This window comes from Lactuca sativa, chromosome 5 (genome assembly GCF_002870075.4).
Source record: "Lactuca sativa cultivar Salinas chromosome 5, Lsat_Salinas_v11, whole genome shotgun sequence".
NCBI lineage: Eukaryota > Viridiplantae > Streptophyta > Magnoliopsida > Asterales > Asteraceae > Lactuca > Lactuca sativa.
Window position 1 is genome coordinate 282,261,619 of NC_056627.2, and position 16,751 is coordinate 282,278,369.

At 35.1% G+C, this 16,751-nt stretch overlaps 3 protein-coding genes across 3 annotated transcripts; all 3 read left to right on the forward strand.

The window, feature by feature from the left end:
• The first annotated feature begins 314 nt into the window (after positions 1-314).
• LOC111910186 (probable ubiquitin-conjugating enzyme E2 26) lies at positions 315-4,192 on the forward strand. Its single transcript, XM_023905962.3, has 9 exons — positions 315-796; positions 876-996; positions 1,068-1,163; positions 1,309-1,407; positions 1,499-2,206; positions 2,760-2,823; positions 2,928-3,067; positions 3,151-3,462; positions 3,543-4,192. Exons 1-9 carry the CDS (start codon positions 753-755, stop codon positions 3,960-3,962), a joined length of 2,004 nt encoding a protein of 667 aa, XP_023761730.1. The 5' UTR covers positions 315-752; the 3' UTR covers positions 3,963-4,192.
• Positions 4,193-10,101: 5,909 nt separating this feature from the next.
• On the forward strand, positions 10,102-11,954 carry LOC111910160 (uncharacterized). The gene is made up of 2 exons (XM_023905935.1): positions 10,102-10,740; positions 10,860-11,954. The coding sequence occupies exons 1-2, from the start codon at positions 10,102-10,104 to the stop codon at positions 11,952-11,954; spliced, it is 1,734 nt and encodes a 577-aa protein (XP_023761703.1).
• Positions 11,955-13,177: 1,223 nt separating this feature from the next.
• Positions 13,178-16,546, forward strand: LOC111910187 (uncharacterized). The gene is made up of 13 exons (XM_023905964.3): positions 13,178-13,711; positions 14,011-14,123; positions 14,207-14,263; positions 14,460-14,555; positions 14,648-14,718; positions 14,812-14,854; positions 14,951-15,031; positions 15,125-15,184; positions 15,297-15,347; positions 15,494-15,591; positions 15,677-15,725; positions 15,814-15,858; positions 15,938-16,546. The coding sequence occupies exons 1-13, from the start codon at positions 13,348-13,350 to the stop codon at positions 16,352-16,354; spliced, it is 1,545 nt and encodes a 514-aa protein (XP_023761732.1). The 5' UTR covers positions 13,178-13,347; the 3' UTR covers positions 16,355-16,546.
• Positions 16,547-16,751: the final 205 nt, after the last annotated feature.

Consider the following 16,751-nt stretch of genomic DNA (forward strand, 5'->3'; position numbering starts at 1 on the left):
GATTATTTTATTTTAATGTTTAATTTCCATGGATTATAACCTAATTATTTGATAAATACTTATAATTCTATCTTTGCTTTTTAGTTGAATTATTTGAATTTTAAATGAAAGATAGGATAGATTGATAGAATACATCGGGTAGTCCTACGTGGCTGACATGCCTGCATATTCGGGCCCCACGACCTACTCATCACCACCGTCTACGCAGCTCACACCAACTGAAAACTTAATCCAAGGGGCACAAATCGTACGTGACACTCCCTACCATACCTACCAAAGGACCGCAGTCATGGTTAAGGTATATCAAATCTACGACCAAGATCTTCCGAATAAACCAACAGAGCTCTCAAACCCTATAAATTCCCGGGCCACAGAGAGTGCCATGGAAGACGAGAAGCCAAAGGGCTTTTTCTTGTTCTAGTTTTATCCGTTAATGAAGCCGTATTTGACAGCGATCGGAGCGGGAAATTCCTAGAAAGGAGGGTTTTGTCTCGATTGATTGTTTCCCCATAGTCTTCTGTTTGAGCTCTCAAACCCTCGCTTTTGAAAGTTATCGGGCCACAAAGATTCTCAAATTCGCCATGGAAGACGAAAAGCCACAGGAGTTTTTCTTGCTCTAGTTTTATCCGTAAGTTTAGCCGTATTTGATAGTGATCGGAGTGGGAAAGCCCTAGAAAAGAGGGTTTTGTTTGGATTGTTAGTTTCCCCATTATCTTTTGTTGCTTTTGGCTTACTGTCGATAATTGCAAATAATGGAGTCGTCCGCGATATCGATATACAACCCTCAGAAATCCAAGTAAAACCTCCTCGTGTCATTTATTGTTATCGTGTTGTCTTGTCTATGCGTATTGATATTTGTCAATTTTGTTTTCTAGTAAAAGAGTGTTTCCGGGGAGTAGTAGTTCATCGTATATGGAACCCGAAGTGATCGAAATTACTCCTCCTTACGCTGGTCAGACTTCCAAATCGAAGGCTAAGGCGCTTAAACAAAAAGAGGTACATAAATCGTATCAACAATGCTAGTTTATTGGTTTCATCAATCTTGTTCATATTTCATCATTTCTCAGGTTGTTTATCATGAAATAATCGACGTTGACATGGATGAAGACCGAAATGACGTAGTGTTCATTGAAGGGAAGGTCGAATCCAACAAAAAGAGGAAGGTATAATCTTCTTGATTTCCAATTTATTATGATTCTTAATTTCAAGTATGATCTACTCTTGTTACTTGATTTTCTGCATCTTTTTCTGTAGTCCTCTGCTTTGTTGCTCTTAACTCTTGTTATAATCGTATACCTCTGTTTCCAGGGTGCTATGGGCATCTCATTGGGCTCTAGTAGTGCAGAACAAGGTTCAAAGGACAGGGGTCAAACTACAAAGAAAGTTGACTCAAATAATAAGGGGAAGGTATAAGCCTAGCCATAGTATGACAGTGAAATTCATATAATTTTTAGTTTTTAATCTTTTTTAGGATATTTCAATGATTTCATCTACGCAGGGTGGTGTGCAAATGAATTCAGTGGGTCCCGGTCATTCTTCAAAGAGCTTTGTTGCAGAATTAGAGAGCTTTTATGATTTAGATGATTATATTTTAGAAGATGATTATCTGGCTTTGCAATCCCGTTTTGATCATATGGATATCCCTACTGGAATTGAAGCTCAAATTCCCTGGTTTCCAGAAACACTCCAAATGAAAAAGAATTCAACTGTTCATGCTGCTTCTACTTATTCTGGTCCACATGCAAATAACAGTTCAAAGAATCTTCCACTTCCATTTGTTGAGACCCCACAAAAATTCAAACACCAAAACATGCCCTTTAATTATACGCATAATCAAGTAGCACCACCTATGAAGGCGCCTCATACGGTTTCTTATTTTTCCAATAGTTCTAATACTCCTCAAGTTGGTGGTGGTGGCGGCATTTCTTCAAGTTTCTTTCAGTTGCCCATGAACACGGGTTACCCTCTAGGGGTAGATACGTCATTTTCTATGTATCCTATGGGAGACATGAATCACATGATAATGGACAAGGTTCTTGCTGGGAATAGCCCAAGGAGTTCAAGTGTAATTGGAAGTTCTTCTAGCATGGCAAAGGTTGTTGATAATGAAGATGTTCTGAAAAGATATGAGAGCTTCAAGAAGTTTGATACAGTCGTGGATTTTTCTGATCATTATTATGCAGCACAGAATTCTGGAATGAAGCAGGTAAGTCTGATTTTGGGCCTTTTTCTTTTTTTAAGGTGCTTATTAGCTTATTGTGGTTTGGTAAAAAGTGCTTATTGACTTTACATAAGCAGTTTTGATAAGTTGTTTTCTCTTTTTACTAACTTATTTGAAATGCTTATTATATGTGGAAACCAATCTATGCCTTTAAGATTTTACCATTGTTTTAACTTTAAACATTATGTAGCCTTGTTTTTCATTTTTCATGGCCATTGATGCTTTTAGCAGTTTACCCTTTTACCCCTCATGTTTTTCTGTTCATTTTACATGTATAAACAGAGTTTCTCAAATACTAAAAAGTAAGTGATCAGCTTATTGTGTTTTGGTAGTGTATAACCTAATCCAAACACTTTCTTGTAAACTAACTAACTGATCAGCTTATTAATTGCTTAGCCCATTAAGCCCATTAAGTCAAAAAAGAAACAACCCCTCTATTGGATTCAGTTTACTTAGTATGTTGTTAATTTGTTTTTTTTTTTATTTTTTTTTATTTTCATATACACATAAGACATGAATGTGATTGGTTATGTTTCAGCCACCAAAAAATTGGGCTAAAAAGATACAGGATGAGTGGAGGATTCTTGAGAAAGATCTGCCTGGTATGTGTCAGAAATGGAGCCTTTTTTGTTAGTATAATAATACTTGATTAGAAAAAAGAGATTAATAGATATGTTGTGATGTGATTGTGGTGTGGGGGGTGCAGACACAATATTTGTAAGGGCATATGAGTCAAGGATGGATCTTTTAAGAGCTGTGATTATTGGAGCAGATGGCACCCCATATCATGATGGACTCTTCTTCTTTGATATCTGTTTTCAAAGCAGCTATCCCAGCTGCCCACCTGTAAGACATAAACATACAATACACATGTCTTGTCTTGTTTAATAAATTATGTTTTTGGTTGTAAGTTGAAGTTGATTTGGCAGCTTGTGCACTATCACTCTGGTGGGCTGCGTATCAATCCGAATCTGTACAACTGTGGGAAGGTGTGTCTGAGCCTTCTAAACACATGGTCAGGTGCCCAAAAGGAGAGGTGGATCCCTGGCACCTCAACCATGCTCCAGGTGTTGGTCTCCATTCAGGGTCTCATCTTGAACACAAAGCCTTACTTCAATGAGCCCGGATATGCACACTCCAGTGGCTCCATCCAGGGAGAAAAAAGATCCATGCAATACAACGAAAGCACCCTTATCCTCTCACTCAAAACCATGGTCTATACCATGAAAAAACCACCCAAGGTAAAACCTCCCTCCCTCCCTTTCTTCTTCTTTTCTTGTTGTTTGAAAGTGTTGCTATGATGATGATGATGATGGTGTAGAACTTTGAGGATTTGGTGAGTGGGCATTTTCGGAACCGTGTGCGAGATATTTTGATGGCGTGTAAAGCGTATACAGAAGGGGTGCAGGTTGGGTGTCTAGTGAGGGGAGGTGTACAGGATGTGGATGAGGACAATGACAGCTGTTCCCCTCAGTTCAAGGCTGATGTGGTTGCATGTGTCAAGACGCTTGTGGCTGCTTTTAAGAATATTGGAGCTAAAGAAGCTGAGGAGTTTATCGGCTTGACTGTAAAGAAAACCAAAACTCAAACTCAAACTCAAACCCATTCATCATCGCGTGTACGTCATGCGTTTGCACCTGCTTATGCGCATAATGTCCATGCTTATCTTCCTCCTCCTCCTCCTCCTCCTCCTCCATCTGCTTTTAGTGCTGCTATACCTTCTTATAATCATTATTGGTGAAACATATCGGATTTTGATTTCTTCCCATTTTGGATTTGGGACTGGATGTTTTATGTTTTCACCCCAACAGTATAATATATTGCTATGCTATATGTATATAGGGTGGATGTGGATTCTTTCACCAACTTTTTCTAATCTTAATCATTTCACTTATTCTGATCAACACTGCTTCTGAAAATATATGTATTGTATCAGTTTAAATGAGCCATGTGAGGCTCTTTAAGTTTCAACGAATCTTTGCTTATACCAGTGACTTTGTTGGGTTTGGGTATTGTTTGCAGGAAATGTATGCTGCTTGCATGAAAATAGTTTGAGCTTTTGCATTTAATTGTGTATCGGCCAAAATGAAAATAATTGTTTGTAGGGAGAAGATGAAGATTATGATGTTAAGAAAATTCAGATATACATTTGAGCCATTGCACTACTATCTTGGCCTCTATAATATGTTTCACAAGATATTGGTGAAATAAAAGACTGTTGCATTGTGCTATACTGAAAATATCCAAAAGTTATGGATGGGACAAGGAAAAGATAGAACAAGGACAAAATCAAATTGGACCAAAATTCTAAAGTTTGGTCCAAATCAAAGTTGGAACAACGTAGGGCAAGTGAGAGAGACTAAAGACCTGTTTCATACACCTCTTACTCGTCCGGTAAGAATGTTTGATATCAGCCAATTTACCCTCTCATACTAGGGACTTTTTGACATGATTTCAATTTACCCTATTATTTTATGTTGAATTAAATGTTTTTGTTTTATAAAATAACTTAACCTTCATTGACATGAATGGGACAAGGATACTATAGAAAAACGACCAAGACAAATAGGACTATGGATGGGACAAAGATATGTTGGAAAAAAAAGACAGTCAAATATGACTAAAGTTCTAGTCCAAACCAAAAGTGTGGAACAAGGTTGGACAAGTGAGGGGTTGTTTGATATTGCTATGATTGGTTTAGTTAGACTTTTTTTTTTTTTGTCTAACTTGGCCCGATCAAATTGCTTGATATGAGTAAAAGTTACCTCTGAATTGGTCCATGAGAAAAAAGTACATTACTCCCATTTATGAATGTTAACATTTTTGCCCTTTGCCCTAATACCATGGCATCACGTACGTCTCTTCCTCCATTGAACACACCCTTCCAAGTATGCAGTCGTCTCTTCCCTTCAATGTCTCCTTCCTCTGCCGACCTTGACTTCTTCCTTTGCATCGCTGTTGTATTCCTCATGTGAGGACTTTCTTCTTTAAGTTATATTTTTGTTCCTTCTCTTAATACATGCATTAATCTCTTTGCCTTGCATCGGGTTGCTAGGCTGCATCATGATGAGTTGGGGCAAGTTTTTTTCTTAATTTTGTGACTATTAGTAGCTAATCATTAATTCATTACTATTAGTATATTTTTTTTGTTATATCATTATAGTTAATGTTCCCGGTGAATCATTTTGTGTTATGTGATGTGCTTGAAAGACTCCTCAACTTGCTACTTCATAATTACCTTCAATCAAAAAATCAAAAGCACCACGTTTTGAAGCTATTTCAAATCAACATGTAATTCTTCATTTGATAAATCATCAATTAATCTTTTTGAAAGGCTCCATTTTTTAAAAGGTTCAATATTTGCTTCAACCAATTTAAATGGAGGGTTCTATTTTTATTACTTTGTGGGGTATAAGTAAATTAAAAAGGTTGAATACAAGAAATAACAACGATAATATTATTAATTTGTTTATTTTAACATCCTACTTTTATTTAACACAACATAGAACAAAATGGTAATATACTATAAACTTCATTGAAATATTTTATCAAGCAGATACATTTTATATAGCACAAGATAAAACAAAAATGGTAATATGGTCATTTTCATCATTTAACAAAGTCAACCATACCTATAATCAAACAACCAAGTTTCATTCAGAGGTAGACTCAGTCAGATCTAGTCATATTTGACCCAATCAACAACTATCTAACAACTCCAGTGAGAGACTAAAAGTCTAAAATACTCGCAATTTCTATGACAAAGACTAAAACGCCCATCAAATCCCCCTTAGATGCCTTCACTCAAATAGTCCCCCCCCCCCCCCCCCTACACACACATACACACAACATCTTAGTTTGGTTGGTTCCTAATCAATTTATGCCCACTACTACATTAAATTTGTTGGACTCATTGGTAATAGTATAATAAGGTGTTTCATCTCATTCTAATCAACTTCAACATTAACGTCCTCATCATGCTCAACGTGTCTTAGAGACGTGACATTCATATTACAACATATAACATCATAATCATTCTTCAAATGGGAGTATTTCCACCATATCAACACATCATCATATAAATCACTTGCCAAAGTAACTTGCACATGTCAACATTATAAGTGTCATGCTCCTTAAATTTTTATCACCTCTCAAAAGTTCCATTGTTGTTTTACATAATAGAACTTTACATAGACTAGAAACTGATGGGTTTTGGTCATAAGAACATCCTATGTGCTCATACAAACCCTAATGCTTGGATCTAGGTTTCTCTATTGTACATGTAAGTTATCCAAGACTATAAACCCTAATTCTAGCATACAAGTAATCATATTAACATAAGAATGGGTTTAAGATATTACCTTGATTGTTATGTAGCAATAACAATCCCAAATCTCCTTGTAATGACTTTGGAAAGCTTAGAGTCACAAATGTCACTCCTCTAATGGTTCACAAACACCATAAGCAAGAGGATGAAGAGGAGAGAGAGGATGGAGGCTGCCCAAAAAACGTGTGAAACCCTAGAACAAAGCTTCACCATGTTTTTGGGTCATAAGGGTCATATATATAGTAAGGCTATTAGGGTTATCTAACAAGGAAACCATAATTTGGATGCTTAAGCCCTAAGCAACCCATGGATCCCTTTCCTTAAGGCCTTGGACGATTTCTTATGGGCTTCCCCATAGAATTCGTCCACTCCTTAATATAAGGCAATCCATGGCCCAAATTGCAATTATCTTATAATTACAATTTCAGTCCCTTAAGTTTAATTAATCTCTTTTAGTCACAAAACTAATTACCAATAAATTATTGACTATAATTAATTAAACAATATGATTTCTCCTTTAATATATTATTCCCATAATATATTAATAAATCATATTTAATCCTTTCTCTCCATAATTCATCCTATCAAGTTGCTTTGGTGAAGGCAACCCAAAAGGACCATGCACCATCGGGTCAAGTACATACCAAAATAGTTATAGACTTAGACACTAATCCAACAGAAACTACCTTATATTATGTTAGGGGTGTCAAACCCAACAAATAATGAGGTACAATAGACTCCAAATACACTGCTTTAATGCACTAAAAAGTAGTACAAGGCAAGCAGGGTCGAACCACAGAGACACGGGACAAAAGTCTATACCTTTTTGCACAAGGTACTTTGGTCACAAATGGGGGTTTTGCTTGCAAAATTCAAATAATAAAATAACAATCTACATTAAAAACATGCACAAAATGAAATATATTTGTAAACAAGTTGTAAAAGTGTTTCCAGTTCTAGTTCTCAATGTTGCTGTTTAACTTGATTGACTTGATGTAATTTATGATTTCTATTCTAAGTTGGTACTGAAAAATATTAACACGCTCTAATACCTCTCGCTTGCCAAATTATCTAACCAAAACACGCTCTTTGACTAGACCCAACTTTACTAATTCAACCTAAACACGCTCTTAGATTGTATTGAAAAACTGCATTAAGTTTTGTATAAGCTTCCCAACAATGTTCATTTCTTCTCATACGCTCGGAAGTGTGAAAACATGTGATATATGTTTTACAATAAGAAAACCTATTGTTTGTTACCAATCATTAACTTTATAGAACGATTAGGTTCCCTAAAAGTTAATTAACTGCAGAAAAATTCAATTCATGAAAGTGGCCAATCAAACATAAATCAAATTCAAGGATTCTAGTTTAAACAAAAACATAATCACTAGAATAGAATCAAATCAAACATCAAATCATATGCTTCAAGTCAAGCAATCAACATGTTTTGAACAAGAACTAGAAACTAGGATTTCTTAGCCACACATGGCTAAGAACAAATCAAACAAGAATAAAGATGGAATTGGGATGTTTAATCCTTACAAAAATGAAATCCAAAGTGTTTGCAATGATTAGGTCTTCTCAAAAACTCCAAGAATTCTCCCAAAATCACCCAAGATCGCCAAAAAATGCTCCCCAAAAACGTTCTCCCCTTCAAAATGACGTCTCCTCCTCTTTTATTAAAGTTCACGTGACTTGCCATAAGGCCATGCGATTTTGGCATGGCCATGCCTTTTGCCCATGTGTTTTTGGCATGGCCATTTGTCTTGACCATGTGTTTTTGGCATGGCCCATGCTTTTTGCTAATATTCCAAAAAGTCTTCACTGTTGGCTCCATCTTCAATCTAGCTTTACCACGAGTCATGTTGCTTAAATATGAGATGATAAAGGACAAACACGACCTGTGACAGTGTGACAAGAATCGCATTTCAAAAGTATTCCTTTGCTATGATGATAATGCAACAATGACTCGGGTTATGTCTTCTCTGCATGCTCCAAAGCTCCAAGAATCCAAGCTCCATGCATCCATGCATCCAAGCTCCACGTTCCATGCTCCATAATGCCTGCAAACTAAATCAAAAATAGTGAAGTACTAGACAATCTTAATGAAATATGCAATTGCCCTAATAATCAACTAAATGCAAGAATTATGAAGAAGAATGCTATAAAAAGACGGAAATAAACATGCAAAATAGGTGCATAAAATGCACCTATCATATTACAAGGGAAATACGAGTAAAATTCTACCCAATGTTTTTTTTTGGAACGGAAAAAGACTACTTGAGATTGTACACACGTTTGCGATCCTTGAATCACAATTTTACAACATTAGACACCTTGAATGCTCCTCTAGTTTTTTGAGAAGCTTAAAGACACCAATCATCAATCTATGACTTTGTATTAATCCAACAATGTCCTTATATTCATAAGTTGTATGATATGACAACCCCATGAACATCACAACATTATTAGTATGTTTGGTCCAACACTGGAATAGTATGTTGATCATAACTTAAACCCGCAACTCTGATTGAGTTGATTTGAAGCTCCATAAAAAGTTTCTTAGTTATGTATAAGTGTTGTGTTTCACATATTTCATGGTTATACATCGATTCTTCTCAATATCAAATCCAATGTCGATGACACTTCTAGTATTCCTCATCTTGAAAGCATTAGCGGAATTAATTGGTTGGTAGCAGGGGTAGCACGTGCTACCCTTCAATTAATCCCTAGAAATGTAAAAAAAAAGTTATATACATAAATGTAATACTCTTAGATACAACCTCAAGCACCAACGTCCAATTACATTTAAAGCAAAGTCCAATAGCCCACTAATTGGTAAACATGGCGCATTTATATGTGAACGTTTTATGTAATTATTTATGTACAATTTAACTTACGACATCAAGGAAAAAGATAAAATTGTTCTGAGTTCTCATCATCCCCTACGCCCTTCAACCCTTGCTTGACGACAACTTTTTCAATTTGGCTTTCTTCTCCCACAGTCACACTTGTGCATTCAAGGACTCATGAAACAAGTAATATTTAATTTTTCACCTTTTATATTTTATAATTTTGCTTAATTTAGTTGTCAATTTGAAAACCTGATTAGTCAATTAGTTGTTCACTTGTGTTAGGTTTATATTATCAATTATGAATTTTAAATATTTAATTGTGTTTATAGGGTTTGAATGGATTTTTTTAAAAGGGCATTGGATGTTGGTAGTAGTAATGAAAGTGGTGGAGGGAAAAGACCTCAACCTCAACCACAACCACAACCACCAAGTTTTGATATTAATAATCTTCCTTCGGACCCTGTGGTAGACCAAGAATTACATCCTATCTACCAAATCAAAGGGATGAAATAAGGAGAATATATTGGATTAAAGGACCTTCTCAACCAAAATGTCATGATTTTCCATTAATAAAAATTGGTGATAAGAATAGACGTTTTGTAAAGGAATGGTTTGATGAATTTAATTGGCTAGTGTATATCACAAAAGAAAACAAAGCTTATTGTTTATGTTGTTACTTGCTTAGAGACATTGTAATGCAACAAGGGGGGAGAGATGTATTTGTGACGAGAGGCTTTGACACTTGGAGTAAAAAGAAATCATTGAAAGATCATGAGGGTAAAGTTGATAGTCGTCACAACAAAGCAAAACAAAAGTGTGAAAATCTAGTAAAGAAAAACCAATCTATTAGTGAAGCTTTCCATAAGCAAACCGAAGTTGAAGCGAGTAACTATCAAATTCGATTACGTGCTACAATTGATACTTGTAGATTTTTATTGAAAAATACGTTACCATTTCGTGGTCATGATGAGTCAGATGGCTCTCTTTCTAAGGGTCTTTTCATTGAACAATTATCATTCCTTATGGACCATAATGAAATCATTTATAACGTTACTTTACAAATCACTCCAAAAAATGAAAAATTGACGTCTCCGAAGATTCAAAAAGAAATTGTTCAATGCTTTTCAAAAGAGATAATAAAGTTCATTTGTGAAGAAATTGGTAAGGATGTGTTTGTTATATTAGTAGACGAGTCTAGTAATGTATCAAAAAAGGAACAAATGACTATGGTTTTGCGATATGTTAATATCCTTGGAATTGTGAAGGAAAGATTTGTTGGAGTTGTGCACGTGAATGATACATCTTCTTTAACTCTAAAAGAAGCCATTGATTCAGTATTACCAACAATAACTTGAGTATATCTCAGGTGCGAAATCATGAATTCCTTTATTAGTATTTGAATTTTATCTATTTAATTTCTTATTTATATTATATATAATTTTTTTTGAAATAGGTAAGAGGGCAAGGATATGATGTAGCAAGTAATATGCAGGGTGCATTTAACAGTTTGAAAGCATTGATATTGAAAGATAACCCTTCGACATATTATGTACATTGTTTTGCACACCAACTCCAGTTAGTGGTTGTGGCTGTAGCAAAGAACCATGATGGTGCTGAAGATTTCTTTGAGCAATTAGCTTTGGTGGTTAATGTGGTGTGTGCTTCTTGTAAAATAAAAGATATCATACAGGAGAGTTACAAGGGAAGGGTTCAAAAAGAAATTGGTAATGGTGAAATTGACACCAGAAGAGGTTTAAATCAAGAGATTTCTCTTGTTATAGCTGGAGATACAAAATGGAGTTCACATTATAAAACAATAACAAGTTTAAAGAATCTATTTCCGGAGGCAGTCAAGGTTCTTAATTATGTTCAAGGGGAGGGATCTAGTTTACATAACCAAAATCAAGCGTACGGTATTTTGTCATATTTCAAGACACTTGATTTTGTGTTTTATTTACACTTGATGTTGGAGATTTTTGGTCTCATAGATACCTTGTCAAGACATCTTCAAAGAAAGGATCAAGATATTTTGGAAACGGCTTCTTTGGTGAAAGTGACAATGAAAACGCTAAAAGCTTTAAGAAATAATGGATTTCCTTCAATATTGGAGAAAGTATTTTCTTTTTGTCAGAAACATAAAATTAAAATTGTGGAAATGCCTGAATGTTATGTTACTCCAAGAAACCGTAGGACCAAGATTACTAATCAACATCACTTTGAAGTTGATATTTTCAAAACGGTTTTGGATATGCAAATTCAAGAGTTTGGGAACCGTTTTAGTGAAGTGAGCATCAATTTGCTAGAATACATGTCGGCTTTGAGTCCTTGTAATGCATTCTCTATGTTTGACAAATCAAAGTTGGTGAAGCTAAGTGAGTTGTACAAAACGGATTTTACTGCTTTAGAAAGGGTGTATCTTGATGGTCAACTTGAAACCTATTATCACTCTTTGATTGATGATGAGAGATTTGCTAATTTGAAGGGCATTGCGGACCTTTCTCGTTTGATGGTGGAAACTGGAAAACATTGTTCTTTTCCTTTGGTTTAAATAGGTTATTAAAGTTGACTTTGGTTTTGCCCGTCGCAACTACAACCATTGAAAGATATTTTTCCGCAATGATGCTCTTGAAAACCGACTTGCGTAATAAAATAGGTGATGATTTTATGAATGATGCTTTGATTTGTAGTGTAGAAAAAGAAGCACTTGTGGATGTTAAGATTGAACAAGTGATGGAGCGATTTCAAAAAATAGGTAAGCGAAGATGTCAACTTTGAAATGTAAGACTTTTGCGGTAATTTGTTATTTCTATTAAAATTGTAATTTTTAAACAGTTATCTTGTTATCTTTTATCAGGAATTTTATTTTGTGCTACCCCTTGCAAGTATTACAACCCTTTATAACTACATTCATACCGAAGCTAATAGAAAATCTATATGGCTGTTTAATAATCTCCTAATGGAATTCATAGGTCATATCTGAATCGGACAACATTCAATAGGTAATAGAAAAATCTACATGACTGTTTAATAACCTATTAATAGAACCATTCATAGGTCATATTTAAATGGGTCATCATTCAACGAGTTTGATAATCTCTAAATGAAAAAAAGTCTCTAAATGCCTAAGAAATATTAAGATATTGAAATCATTGGGTAAGTAGTTTACTTTGCAATGCAAAATTGCGAATTGAGAGGCTTCGAGGTGCTCTCCAAAAACGAAGGAATAAAAGATGATGAGATTTTCGGTTTTTAAGTGAGTAAATTACATGAATGGTCCCTATGGTTTGGGGTAATTTGCGTACTTGGTCCCTAACTTATTTTTTTTTTAATTCGGAAGGTCCTTATGGTTTGTTTTTGTTACGTGTTTGGTCCCTACTGTTTATTTTTGTCACGCGTTTGGTCCCCGTCTTTATCTAAAAAGACTATTATTTAAAAAGGAAAAAATGATGGGGTAGGTGAGGTAAGGTGAGCGGGTGGGATTATGGGTGTGTTTACTTAAATAAATTAAAAAAAATCAAGAGCATAATAGTTTTTTTAGGTAAGATAGGGACCAAGCGCGTAACAAAAACAAACAGTAGGGACCTTCCGAGTTAAAAAAATTAGTTAGAGACCAAACGTGCAAATTACCCTAAACCATAGGGACCATTCGTGTAATTTTACTCTTTTTAAGCAGGGAGCTATGAATATAATTTAACATTTTGCACTTGGACCCATATGACTATTTTTTTTGAATTTCTTGGAAAAAGTATGTTTTCTTCAAAATGAGGGGTGAGACTAGAGGGGGTTAAACTGTTAAATCATAATTCGCATGAATTAAGGTTTCTCCAGACATCTTCGCCCATAAACCCTTCCGCCATCTACAACCCTAAAATTTCCCAAACATTCCGACCGCCATTAACGATTACTAAGAAAAAATAACCATCTTTCTCGTTGTCTCAGCCATGGAAATCGACGGGTTTCTCTATGAAACCCTATCCCCTCTATCATCCAACGTCGCCGCCTCCACCATCGCATCCACACCGCCGCCGGCTCCCAGTTCCCCTACCCCTAGCGACTCCGAACCGTACCTTGTGCTACGGAATCATATACCCATATCTACGAATTCGACGCCCTTGCCGGAAACTTCCGCTCCGGAATTCTTCTCTCTCGATGTCGACGCCGATGATTGGAGGACTCCGACGCCGCCCCTCAAACGTTCGCGATTGGCCACTCCTTTGCCTGATGAAGAACCCACCAGAAGTCTTGAGGCTGGTTGGTTTCGTGCCAATTGTCGGTTTAAGAGCCCCATGCTCCAGCTTCACAAAGGTATCGTTCTTCCCTTTTGCTTTAAATTTGACACATTCTGATTAATTAGGGACTTAGCGTTGTACCTTCAATCCAATTCGATTGTTAGTATAGTTAAATTGGGGGGTTTCTATCATTTTCTCAATTGAATGAATTCTAATCTTTTCGAGATTACCCTGTTATTCACATTCAATCTTGTATCAGAATACTGCTTATATAATAACTTTAATGGTTAATTTCCACGAGCTCTGTAACATATAGTCATTTAGTAAGCTTGTGCCGTTGTATTAAGTTGATTTGCATCTATTTCTTTTTATCAGAGATCCTGGATTTTTGTGATTTTCTGTCTCCAACTTCTGAAGAGCAAGTATCACGCGACACAGCAGTCGAATCTGTTTCAGATGTTATAAAGTATATCTGGCCTATGTGCAAGGTACATGTGTTCCTAATACAATATGATATCAACAATTCTAGAAAGAGTTGCAATTCTTATATATTATTATATTTGTTTTACAGGTAGAAATTTTTGGCTCTTTCAAGACAGGGTTGTTCTTACCAAGCAGTGATGTTGATGTAAGCCCATGTATTCTCTTAATCAATTATTCACATAGATATTCACAATCAATTGTTCTTGAAGCTGAAATGCAATAGAGTTATCTTATCATGTTGTTATGCTACTTTCAAACCACTATTCTATTGTTATGTGATATAATTCTAATCATCTTTTATGCTGTTTTTGCATTTATGGCTGTATAAAAACTCATCGTAGATGGTGATACTAGACTCACATATTCGAACTCCTCAAATGGGTTTACATGCTCTCTCTAGGGCTTTATCTCAAAGAGGTGTTGCAAAAAAGATTCAGGTAACCCTACACAACACCTCAATCATTTTATTTGTCTAATTTATATTTAAATATTCTGAAATATATTATATATATGATATATGATATATCAGGTGATTGCTAAAGCCCGTGTGCCAATCATTAAATTTGTGGAAAAAAGAAGTGGCATCTCATTTGATGTAAGGTTAGAAAATCAAAAACTTTATTTCTCAAAATGTATATTTTTAAATTAGAGTTTTATTGCTCTTTTTTTGAGTACTTGTTTTCTTTTTAACAGTTTTGATATGGAAAATGGGCCGAAAGCAGCTGAATATATACAGGTTTGTTTAGGTGTTTAGATAAATATATAAATAAATCAATAATAGAAATAAAGAGGTATCTTATTAACTTTAGAATTCACTTTTTTTTTTTTCTAGGATGCTATATCCAAGTGGCCCCAGTTAAGGCCATTATGTTTGATTTTGAAAGTTTTTCTACAACAACGCGAGTTAAACGAGGTGTGTGAGTGTGACATTTTTTTTTTTCTTTTTATTAATAAATAATAATCTTTTTCTCTAAATGTTTTGATTAATTAAGTTTTATTAGTGCAGGTGTATTCAGGTGGGATTGGTTCTTATGCACTTCTAGCTATGCTAATAGCAATGTTGCGGGTACATATTTAAAAGTACTTACTACATGGGTACTTTTTTTAAAAAAAAAAATTCTAAATATGTGCAGTTATTTACATTATTCTCATTGAAATTTTCTTCTTATGTAATACAGAATTCACTTGATACTCATGCTTCTCCAGAACATAATCTTGGAGTTCTTTTGGTATGATTTTTTTTTCCCTTTTCCATACGATGTCGTATGCATATTTTCTTTAAGATTATGAAATTATATTGCAACATTGGTAGAAAATTGACTTTTTTAAAAAACAAAAGTTCACTAAGAATATGCTCTGTTCTATTTGAAAGTAGGTTACTTTTTTTGATATGTATGGGCGTAAGTTGAATACATCTGATGTTGGCATATCTTGCAATGATGGAGGAACCTTTTTTTCTAAAAAGAGCAAAGGGTAACAAAATCTTTTTTTTTTTTTCAGTTTACATTACTTGATTTTCAAAGTTGACTGATAATCTTTGTTTGACTTTTGTACTTAGATTCTTAAATGCAAACAGGCGATCACTGCTTGCTATCCAGGATCCACAGGTAATATATACATCTATCTACCAAATTACCTTTTTACCCTTTTTATGAAGTTATAATTAATGTGGTTTTATTGTGTGTTTGATAATAGGCTCCGGATAATGATATAGGAAAAAATTCCTTCAACTATTTCCAGGTTAGTAAGTAGTAGATGATAAGTGTTTTGAATTGAGTGTTGGTAAAATGTCTAAAATACCCTTGGTGTGTGCACACAGATAAAATCAGCTTTTGGAATGGCATGTTCGACTTTGACAAACACAAAACTGATAATGAGTCTAGGCCCCAACAGGAGCATTCTTGGCACCATTATAAGACCAGATAAGGTTTTGTTGGAGAGAAAAGGAGGTTTGAATGGTGATGTGACATTTACCAATTTACTCCCTGGAGCAGGGGACCCGTTGGAGAAAGACTTTGTGGAACACGAGGGGCTTTTTTGTAATTGGAATGTAGACGATGAGGAAGAGCCATTGCCTCGTGGAAAGGGGGTTATGATCAGTGATGATGATGATGATGATGTTGCTGCAGGGTCTACTTCTAAGAAGAAGTCAAAGAGAGGGGTCAAACTGTATAAGTCGGCCAAAGTCAAAGTCAAAAAGGTGAAGAAGAGAAAGAGAGCCTCATCAGAGGCCTGAATTCAAAATTTTGCTTCATGAATGGGGATTCGTTTGTTTGTTCACTTGAAAATGAGGTAGGTATCTGAAAGCTTTAGAATTGATGCATAAGCTTTCGTAGGAGAATGTTATGTTAAAATTTTGTATTTTTTATTGCTAATTTTGTGATATTTATAAGCTATTGATCCACGAGGACACAACTACTCATGCAAATATTTCCAACCATGCACCCTACTCACACACACACACACTCAAGAAAGATGCACTTCCTTAATTACATTATAAAAAACTTGTAATTTTATTACATTTTACTACCCATTTCAACTAGGTTAAACTCAAGGATGCTACTGATTTTCATGATCGAGTGTGTGTGTGTGTGAATTTTTGTAATGTAAATTCACGTTGTTCATCTTTGAAT

Bases quoted from the DNA above. Each gene is read 5' to 3' on its own strand.
- LOC111910160 (XM_023905935.1), top strand. From the start codon at position 10,102: ATGCAACAAGGGGGGAGAGATGTATTTGTGACGAGAGGCTTTGACACT. The intron at 10,741-10,859 runs GTATTACCAACA...TTTTTGAAATAG, and splicing joins TAAAAGAAGCCATTGATTCA to GTAAGAGGGCAAGGATATGA.
- LOC111910186 (XM_023905962.3), top strand. From the start codon at position 753: ATGGAGTCGTCCGCGATATCGATATACAACCCTCAGAAATCCAA. The intron at 797-875 runs GTAAAACCTCCT...TTTGTTTTCTAG, and splicing joins TACAACCCTCAGAAATCCAA to TAAAAGAGTGTTTCCGGGGA. The intron at 997-1,067 runs GTACATAAATCG...ATCATTTCTCAG, and splicing joins AGGCGCTTAAACAAAAAGAG to GTTGTTTATCATGAAATAAT.
- LOC111910187 (XM_023905964.3), top strand. From the start codon at position 13,348: ATGGAAATCGACGGGTTTCTCTATGAAACCCTATCCCCTCTATCATCC. The intron at 13,712-14,010 runs GTATCGTTCTTC...TCTTTTTATCAG, and splicing joins CATGCTCCAGCTTCACAAAG to AGATCCTGGATTTTTGTGAT. The intron at 14,124-14,206 runs GTACATGTGTTC...TTTGTTTTACAG, and splicing joins ATATCTGGCCTATGTGCAAG to GTAGAAATTTTTGGCTCTTT.